Here is a 10,825-nt window from a genome sequence, read left to right on the forward strand (position 1 = left end):
TCAGATATTACACCAACCCTGCACCTCATCAGATATTACACCAACCCTGCACCTCATCAGATATTACACCAACCCTGCACCTCATCAGATATTATACCAACCCTGCACCTCATCAGATATTACACCAACCCTGCACCTCATCAGATATTACACCAACCCTGCACCTCATCAGATATTACACCAACCCTGCACCTCATCAGATATTACACCAACCCTGCACCTCATCAGATATTACACCAACCCTGCACCTCATCAGATATTACACCAACCCTGCACCTCATCAGATATTACACCAACCCTGCACCTCATCAGATATTACACCAACCCTGCATCTCATCAGATATTACACCAACCCTGCATCTCATCAGATATTACACCAACCCTGCACCACATCAGATATTATACCAACCCTGCATCTCATCAGATATTACACCAACCCTGCACCTCATCAGATATTACACCAACCCTGCATCTCATCTCATCAGATATTACACCAACCCTGCATCTCATCAGATATTATACCAACCCTGCACCTCATCAGATATTACACCAACCCTGCATCTCATCAGATATTACACCAACCCTGCATCTCATCAGATATTACACCAACCCTGCATCTCATCAGATATTACACCAACCCTGCATCTCATCAGATATTACACCAACCCTGCATCTCATCAGATATTATACCAACCCTGCATCTCATCAGATCTCATCAGATATTATACCAACCCTGCATCTCATCAGATATTACACCAACCCTGCATCTCATCAGATATTACACCAACCCTGCACCTCATCAGATATTACACCAACCCTGCATCTCATCAGATATTATACCAACCCTGCATCTCATCAGATATTATACCAACCCTGCATCTCATCAGATATTATACCAACCCTGCATCTCATCAGATATTATACCAACCCTGCATCTCATCAGATATTATACCAACCCTGCACCACATCAGATATTACACCAACCCTGCATCTCATCAGATATTACACCAACCCTGCATCTCATCAGATATTATACCAACCCTGCATCTCATCAGATATTATACCAACCCTGCATCTCATCAGATATTATACCAACCCTGCATCTCATCAGATATTACACCAACCCTGCACCTCATCAGATATTACACCAACCCTGCATCTCATCAGATATTACACCAACCCTGCACCTCATCAGATATTACACCAACCCTGCACCTCATCAGATATTACACCAACCCTGCACCTCATCAGATATTACACCAACCCTGCATCTCATTAGAATATTACACCAACCCTGCATCTCATCAGATATTATACCAACCCTGCATCTCATCAGATATTATACCAACCCTGCATCTCATCAGATATTATACCAACCCTGCATCTCATCAGATATTACACCAACCCTGCATCTCATCAGATATTATACCAACCCTGCATCTCATCTCATCAGATATTATACCAACCCTGCATCTCATCTCATCAGATATTATACCAACCCTGCACCTCATCAGATATTACACCAACCCTGCATCTCATCAGATATTATACCAACCCTGCATCTCATCTCATCAGATATTATACCAACCCTGCATCTCATCAGATATTACACCAACCCTGCATCTCATCAGATATTACACCAACCCTGCATCTCATCAGATATTACACCAACCCTGCATCTCATTAGAATATTACACCAACCCTGCATCTCATCTCATCAGATATTACACCAACCCTGCATCTCATTAGAATATTACACCAACCCTGCATCTCATCAGATATTATACCAACCCTGCATCTCATCAGATATTATACCAACCCTGCATCTCATCAGATATTACACCAACCCTGCATCTCATCAGATATTACACCAACCCTGCACCTCATCAGATATTACACCAACCCTGCATCTCATTAGAATATTACACCAACCCTGCATCTCATCAGATATTATACCAACCCTGCATCTCATCAGATATTACACCAACCCTGCATCTCATCAGATATTATACCAACCCTGCATCTCATTAGAATATTACACCAACCCTGCATCTCATCAGATATTATACCAACCCTGCATCTCATCAGATATTACACCAACCCTGCATCTCATTAGAATATTACACCAACCCTGCATCTCATCAGATATTATACCAACCCTGCATCTCATCAGATATTACACCAACCCTGCATCTCATCAGATATTATACCAACCCTGCATCTCATCTCATCAGATATTATACCAACCCTGCATCTCATCAGATATTATACCAACCCTGCATCTCATCAGATATTATACCAACCCTGCATCTCATCAGATATTATACCAACCCTGCATCTCATCAGATATTATACCAACCCTGCATCTCATTTCATCAGATATTATACCAACCCTGCATCTCATCAGATATTATACCAACCCTGCATCTCATCAGATATTACACCAACCCTGCATCTCATTAGAATATTACACCAACCCTGCATCTCATCAGATATTACACCAACCCTGCATCTCATCAGATATTACACCAACCCTGCATCTCATTAGAATATTACACCAACCCTGCATCTCATCAGATATTACACCAACCCTGCATCTCATCAGATATTACACCAACCCTGCATCTCATCAGATATTATACCAACCCTGCATCTCATCAGATATTATACCAACCCTGCATCTCATCAGATATTATACCAACCCTGCATCTCATCAGATATTATACCAACCCTGCACCTCATCAGATATTACACCAACCCTGCATCTCATCAGATATTATACCAACCCTGCATCTCATCAGATATTACACCAACCCTGCATCTCATCAGATATTATACCAACCCTGCACCTCATCAGATATTACACCAACCCTGCACCTCATCAGATATTATACCAACCCTGCATCTCATCAGATATTATACCAACCCTGCATCTCATCAGATATTACATCAACCCTGCATCTCTTCTTCTCTCACTCCCTTTATCTTTCTGTCTCTTTATGTCACATAACTCAGTTCTTCACAGCATTTTCCCTCCATCCCTCCCTCCCTCCCCTCCTCCCACCACACATTCATCCCTCCCCCCTCCATCCCTCCACCCCTACATTTCATGCCATGCTTCTAGATTCATTCCTACAAATGTTTCCCACTCCCCTCCTCCCTCCCTCCCAACCTCCCCTCCACTTTTGTCCCCATACCCCATCCATCATTTTGTTCTACTGAATCACCCTGACCCTGACTCACTCACAAGCATCAGCATTCCATTTCTTCCCCTCTCTCTCTCTCTCTTTCCCCCTTTGCCCCTCACGCCCCTCACGCCCCACACATCTCACTCCACCCTCCTCCCTCCGTCTCTTCACCATCCAAATACCAACTGAAGCATCAACATTAAAGCAACTTTCTCTTTTTTGAAGTCTGGGTCAGACAAGTAAATGACATGCGAGTCCATCTAACCAGTCATATCCCTCCTGCTGTACTCTCTCTCTCTCTCTCTCTCTCTCTCTCTCTCTCTCTCTCTCTCTCTCAGATCAGATCACAGACTGGAGAATGTTCAAAACACATGATCACACTACCCAGAATGTTATTCAAATATCAATAATTGAAATGATTATTGAACAATAGTCCGGACATACCGCTGGTGATAAGCATTGTAATAAACACTCATAAACACTTTTGGTGCAGAGCAATCAAAGTATCGAGGATGTATCATCACCATCCTCATCATCATCACCATAATCATCATCCTAGTGGTTAGAGTGTTGGACTAGTAACAAGATCTAATCCCTGAGCTGACAAGGTACAAATCTGTCGTTCTGCCCCTGAACAGGCAGTTAACCCACTGTTCCTAGACCAGTTAACCCACTGTTCCTAGACCAGTTAACCCACTGTTCCTAGACCAGTTAACCCACTGTTCCTAGACCAGTTAACCCACTGTTCCTAGACCAGTTAACCCACTGTTCCTAGACCAGTTAACCCACTGTTCCTAGACCAGTTAACCCACTGTTCCTAGACCAGTTAACCCACTGTTCCTAGACCAGTTAACCCACTGTTCCTAGACCAGTTAACCCCACTGTTCCTAGACCAGTTAACCCACTGTTCCTAGACCAGTTAACCCACTGTTCCTAGACCAGTTAACCCACTGTTCCTAGACCAGTTAACCCCACTGTTCCTAGACCAGTTAACCCACTGTTCCTAGACCAGTTAACCCCACTGTTCCTAGACCAGTTAACCCACTGTTCCTAGACCAGTTAACCCACTGTTCCTAGACCAGTTAACCCCACTGTTCCTAGACCAGTTAACCCACTGTTCCTAGACCAGTTAACCCCACTGTTCCTAGACCAGTTAACCCACTGTTCCTAGACCAGTTAACCCCACTGTTCCTAGACCAGTTAACCCACTGTTCCTAGACCAGTTAACCCCACTGTTCCTAGACCAGTTAACCCACTGTTCCTAGACCAGTTAACCCACTGTTCCTAGACCAGTTAACCCCACTGTTCCTAGACCAGTTAACCCCACTGTTCCTAGACCAGTTAACCCACTGTTCCTAGACCAGTTAACCCACTGTTCCTAGACCAGTTAACCCACTGTTCCTGGCCGTCATTGAAAATAAGAATGTGTTCTTTAACTGACTTGCCCGGTTAAATAAAGGTAAAATAAATAAATTCTGCCCATCAGACTGTAAAGTACCCAGATGTTACCCAGGTTGTCAGCGGCTGTTCACAGTCATTTACTGTAGGACTAATAGTTATTTCGTTGGTATATGTCATTTGACTTAATAAAGATATTTCGGAGATAATGATAATGATAGCTGATAAATATTAGGATGAAGATGAGCTGTAACACTTACCTGTCAAAGTGTTTGCAGATCCTAAACAAAAAAATGCGCCGACAAACAGTATCCCCAGCGCCGGTCCCTGTGACCCGCTCTCCATAGCTGGTCCCTCGGAGCAGCGCACTTCTACCAGAATTCACGGTTCCAACTTTGAACTTGTTGGATACAACTCCAGTTCGCGTCACCGCATTCCAATAACTCTCTCGGGCTCTGTTAAAAATCTCTGTTGTACACTGAAAAGTTTAGCGGATGTTCTTCCGACTGACTGCTCGCGATTTAAATCCAAAGGTATTTCTTCCACTCGCTATCACTCCTCTGCTTCCCTGATTCTCATTTTATGTTGCGAAAAACAATTTCAAAACTTTACCCCGATTACCGTCCTAGAATTGTTTCTGCTTACTCCCGCTGCTGACTACTACTACAGCCTACTGACGTTTTAACTCCAGTCCGAAGTTTAAAAAAAAAAACTCACAGGCAGTTTTCTCTCAGCGCAGAAACTGCGGAAAGTCCATTGTTTTAACTACAGTGACGAAAAACGGCAAAAGTCGCTCCAACCTTTTCGGTCTCCAATCAAGTTGTTAAAAAACGTTTTTTTGAGGGAGCTGGAAGTGTATTTTCAAACCAGTGTTCGTGCCGTGTTGTTGATCACAGAACTGCTTCTCTAGCCCCACCAAGTTGTCCCGTCCCTGTTCTTTTTCTTCAGTCACACAGGTTTCAAATTCCTTAAACTCAAGTTCTTTCCATTCTCTTGCCTCCTCCTCCTCCCTCTGCCTCTCTCCCTCCCCCTGTGCCTCTGCGTGATTCTCAGAGGATGTGAAGAAAGCAGACACAGCTGATTGTCTTCAGGACAATTCCCGGTCTCTTTTTAATAAGCCTGATTCCCACCTCCTCAACAGTAAATCACTTATTTCCCTCAATTCTCACCCAGTAGCAGTCAGTCAGTCAGTCAGTCAGTCAGTCAGTCAGTCAGTCAGTCACTCACTCACTCTTTACTCACTCACTACTTACTCACTTTACTTACACTTACTTACTTACTTACTTACTTAGTCAGTTGCAGTTGTTGTTAGTTAGTTAGTTGGGTGTTCAGTTCAGTTAGTTGTCACTCACTCAGTTGGTTAGTCAGTCAGTCAGTTAGTTGGTTGTTGTTAGTTGGTTAGTTAGTTGTTGTTACTTACTTACTTAGTTAGTCACTTACTTACTTACTTACTTACTTACTTACTTACTTACTTAGTTAGTTGTTGTTGTCAGTCAGTTAGTTAGTTGGTTGTTGTCAGTCAGTTGTTACTTACTTAGTTAGTTGTCAGTCAGGGTTGTCAGTCAGTTGTTGTCAGTTGTCACTTACTTACTTACTTACTTACTTACTACTTACTTACTTAGTCAGTTGTTAGTTACTTACTTACTACTTACTTACTTACTTAGTCAGTCAGTTAGTTGGTCAGTCAGTTACTTACTTACTTACTTACTTACACTTACTTACTTACTTACTTAGTTAGTTAGTTAGTTAGTTAGTTAGTCAGTTAGTCACTTACTCACTTACTCACTCACTTACTCAGTTAGTTATTGTTGTTAGTTAGTTGTTACTTAGTTGTCAGTTGGTTAGTTACTCAGTTAGTTAGTTGTCACTTACTTAATTAGTTGTTACTCAGTTAGTTAGTTGTTGGTTACTCAGTTAGTTGTTGTTGTTAGTTACTAGTTACTCACTCAACTTACTTACTTACTTATTACTTACTTAGTTAGTCACTTACTTTTACTTAGTTAGTTAGTTGTCACTTAGTTACTAGTTAGTTGGTTGTCACTCAGTTACTAGTTGTCATTTAGTTTACTCAGTTAGTTGGGTTGTCAGTTGTCAGTCAGTCACTTAGTTACTGTAGTTACTACTTACTTACTTAGTTAGTCAGTCACTTAGTTGGTTGTTGTTACTAGTTGTTAGTTACTTAGTTACTAGTTACTAGTTACTCACTAGTTAAGAGTGACACAGTTGTTGATAACTTAGTTAGTTACTCAGTTAGTTACTCAGTTAGTTGGTCAGTCAGTCACTTAGTCACCATTACTCAATATTTATTGTGTTACTAGTTAGTTAGTCACTCACTTATGATTCTTACTTAAAAGTTAGTCCTAAGTTATGTCAGTTGTCACTTAGTTGTTAGTTAGTTAGTTTGTTTTAAATCTCAACTCAATTTCACTTACTAGTTGGTTGTTAGTTCTAGTTACTGTGATTGTTTTCAATTAAAACGTTAGTTGTTGTCTTAGTTGGTTAGTTGTTAATTAGTTAATTAGTTAATTAATTAGTTAGTTGTTAGTTGGATTGTTAGTTAGTTAGTTAATTGGTTAAGTTAGTTGTTGTTAGTTAATTAGTTAATTAGTTAATTAGTTAGTTAGTTAGTTGTTAGTTGTTACTTAGTTGTTAACAAAGTCCAGTTACTTAGTTAGTTAGTTAGTTGTTAGTTACTTAGTTAGTTAGTTAGTTAGTTGAGTTACTTAGTTAGTTAGTTAGTTGTTACTTTGGGTTGTTAGTTGGTTACTTACTTAAAATAATTAGTTAGTTAATTAGTTAATTAAGTTAACTTAGTTAGTTACTTAGTTACTAGTTGTGGTTACTTAGTTACTTAGTTAGTTAGTTAGTTAATTAGTTAGTTAGTTAGTTGTTGTTACTGTTAGTTCCGTTGGTCTCTCCCACTAGTTACTTAGTTAGTTAGTTAGTTGGGTTACTTAGTTACTAGTTGTTAACTTAGTTAGTTGGTTGTTGTTGTTACTTAGTTAGTTGTTGTTAGTTAACTTAGTTAGTTGTTGTTGGTTAGTTAATTAGTTAGTTAATTAGTAAGTTAGTTACTTAGTTAGTTAGTTAGTCCTAGTCCCCTTGGTTGTTGTTACTAGTTGAAGTTAATTAGTTACTTAGTTGGTTGTTGTTGTTGTCAGTTAGTTAGTTGGGTTACTTAGTTAGTTGGTTACTTAGTTAGTTGTTAGTTACTCAGTTAGTTGTTGTCTCTCTTAGTTGGGTTAGTTAGTTGGGGTTACTCAGTTAACAGTTAATTAGTTAATTAGTAAGTTAGTTAGTTAGTTAGTTACTTAGTTAGTTGTTGTCAGTTAGTCATTACTTAGTTAGAATTTGGTTAGTTACTTAGTTAGTTGTTAGTTAGTTAGTTGGTCTAGTTAGTTAGTTACTGTCACTGTTAGTGTCTTGTCCCCTTTGTTAGTCTCAGTCCTAGTTTAACACTGAACCTTGAGCTGTAACTGGCTACAACTAACTACATGTTCATTTTAACACAGAACACTATGTTTAAATATGATGAATGTATGACAGAATATACAATAGAACAAAATATCACGTACCTTTTACTGTGATTGTTTTCAATTAAAACGGTCAACGAGAAACAAACAACAACAAAAATAGCTTCTTCGTGTAATGGACATCGCCCCCCTGTCTCCGTTGGTCTCTCCCACAACACTGAACCCTGATGTAATGGACATCGCCCCCCTGTCTCCGTTGGTCTCTCCCACAACACTGAACCCTGATGTCCTGTCCCCTTTGGTCTCTCCCACAACACTGAACCTTGATGTCCTGTCCCCTTTGGTCTCTCCCACAACACTGAACCTTGATGTCCTGTCCCCTTTGGTCTCTCCCACAACACTGAACCCTGATGTCCTGTCCCCTTTGGTCTCTCCCACAACACTGAACCCTGATGTCCTGTCCCCTTTGGTCTCTCCCACAACACTGAACCCTGATGTCCTGTCCCCTTTGGTCTCTCCCACAACACTGAACCCTGATGTCCTGTCCCCTTTGGTCTCTCCCACAACACTGAACCCTGATGTCCTGTCCCCTTTGGTCTCTCCCACAACACTGAACCCTGATGTCCTGTCCCCTTTGGTCTCTCCCACAACACTGAACCCTGATGTCCTGTCCCCTTTGGTCTCTCCCACAACACTGAACCCTGATGTCCTGTCCCCTTTGGTCTCTCCCACAACACTGAACCCTGATGTCCTGTCCCCTTGGTCTCTCCCACAACACTGAACCCTGATGTCCTGTCCCCTTTGGTCTCTCCCACAACACTGAACCCTGATGTCCTGTCCCCTTTGGTCTCTCCCACAACACTGAACCCTGATGTCCTGTCCCCTTTGGTCTCTCCCACAACACTGAACCTTGATGTCCTGTCCCCTTTGGTCTCTCCCACAACACTGAACCCTGATGTCCTGTCCCCTTTGGTCTCTCCCACAACACTGAACCTTGATGTCCTGTCCCCTTTGGTCTCTCCCACAACACTGAACCTTGATGTCCTGTCCCCTTTGGTCTCTCCCACAACACTGAACCCTGATGTCCTGTCCCCTTTGGTCTCTCCCACAACACTGAACCCTGATGTCCTGTCCCCTTTGGTCTCTCCCACAACACTGAACCCTGATGTCCTGTCCCCTTTGGTCTCTCCCACAACACTGAACCCTGATGTCCTGTCCCCTTTGGTCTCTCCCACAACACTGAACCTTGTGGTCCTTCTGTAGCTCAGTTGGTAGAGCATGGCGCTTGTAACGCCAGGGTAGTGGGTTCGATTCCCGGGACCACCCATACGTAGAATGTATGCACACATGACTGTAAGTCGCTTTGGATAAAAGTGTCTGCTAAATGGCATATTATTATTTATTATGTCTCTCCCACAACTAATATAATTCAACCATCTCCTAGAAAAAGATACATTCGATTGGATTAGTGGAATGTAGGATATTTCTCAAAACATTATGTTCCCGTATAGCGTGCATGTCAACTACATTTGTTACCATATTACATTGGAGATTTTATAGATTCAATTTAGAGGGAGGGAGGGAGAGAGGGCCTGACCTGTGAGGTGATCTATTTGTCTGGGAGGAGGGGGGAAGGGGGGAGAGGGGGGAAGAGCCTGACCTGTGAGGTGATCTATTTGTCTTGGAGGGAGGGAGGGAGGGTTGGAGGAAGAGCCTGACCTGTGATGTGATCTATTTGTCTGGGAGGAGGGGGAAGGGGGAGAGGGGGAAGAGCCTGACCTGTGAGGTGATCTATTTGTCTTGGAGGGAGGGAGGGAGGGAGGGAGGGAGGGAGGGAGGGAGGGAGGGAGGGGGAGGGAGGGAGGAAGAGCCTGACCTGTGATGTGATCTATCTGTCTAGGAGGAGGGGAAAGGGGGAGAGGGGAGAAGAGCCTGACCTGTGATGTGATCTATCTGTCTAAGAGGAGGGGGGAAGGGGGAGGCAGAAAGTTCACACACACAGAGGCAGCGACATCATGAATAATTGATTTGCAGGGTAGGAGGGGAGAGTCCTTGTTTTTCCCAGGAAAACTCCTCTATGCCTGGCTGGAAGGGAGCTGGTGTGGCTTCAGGTTGCCACTTTCATTAGCCAAACACTGTCCAATGCCGTAAGACAGGCATGTTTGTTGAACTTAACAAATAGCTCTCCGAACATTCATCATGTTGTGCCCTGTTGAACACACCCCACTGTCCGGCCAGCGGGCAGTGTGATGGAGCTACGGTTCTGGTCTGTTCTGTTCTGCAGACTGTGTTGTGTATTCCCACAGTGTTTAAGGTAGTTAAGAGCCCTATCTGTTTATATAATATTATAGGCCTGGGTCCTGGGTCGTCTGGACTGGCACTGTCCCTTTAAGAGCTAAGGTTCTGGTCTGTTCTGTTCTGCAGACTGTGTTGTGTATTCCCACAGTGTTTAAGGTAGTTAAGAGCCCTATCTGTTTATATAATATTATAGGCCTGGGTCCTGGGTCGTCTGGACTGGCACTGTCCCTTTAAGAGGGGTTCTATGGTTCTATGGTTGTGAGGTTGTGTTGTGTTTCCCAGGATCTTTAATGGAGAGGAAGAGGGGCTGAGAAAGAGACCATTGTATCTCCTCTCCTTTCAATAGGGGCTTGACTGAACCATGGAGCCTGCACTGCTCTCTGATGGAGGGAGGGAGGGAGGGAGGGAGGGAGGGAGGGAGAGAGAGAGAGAGAGAGAGAGAGAGAGAGAGAGAGAGAGAGAGAGAGA

General features: G+C 42.8%; 1 protein-coding gene and 1 long non-coding RNA gene across 3 annotated transcripts in view; both read right to left on the bottom strand.

The window, feature by feature from the left end:
• LOC127910349 (uncharacterized) overlaps positions 1-3,025 on the bottom strand; it is a 3,180-nt gene extending 155 nt beyond the window's left edge. The window contains exons 1-3 of one of the 2 annotated variants that reach the window (XR_008074503.1): positions 2,850-3,025; positions 109-304; positions 1-52 (exon numbers count right to left, since the gene is read on the bottom strand). The exon at positions 1-52 is cut by the window's left edge and continues 155 nt beyond it. This is a non-coding gene — a long non-coding RNA (uncharacterized LOC127910349). Of the gene's footprint in view, positions 53-108; positions 305-1,187; positions 1,262-2,849 lie in introns of those variants that run through there. The other variant, XR_008074507.1, reaches the window with a different exon arrangement.
• Positions 1-5,583, bottom strand: part of LOC118382123 (tyrosine-protein kinase receptor UFO) — a 109,849-nt gene extending 104,266 nt beyond the window's left edge. Inside the window, exon 1 of the mRNA XM_052469277.1 lies at positions 4,847-5,583. Within this exon, the coding sequence (XP_052325237.1) occupies positions 4,847-4,931 (85 nt within the window). The 5' untranslated portion in view covers positions 4,932-5,583. The remainder of the gene's footprint in view (positions 1-4,846) is intronic.
• Positions 5,584-10,825: the final 5,242 nt, after the last annotated feature.

The sequence above is a fragment of the Oncorhynchus keta genome, chromosome 1, assembly GCF_023373465.1.
Source record: "Oncorhynchus keta strain PuntledgeMale-10-30-2019 chromosome 1, Oket_V2, whole genome shotgun sequence".
Taxonomy (NCBI): Eukaryota; Metazoa; Chordata; class Actinopteri; order Salmoniformes; family Salmonidae; genus Oncorhynchus; species Oncorhynchus keta.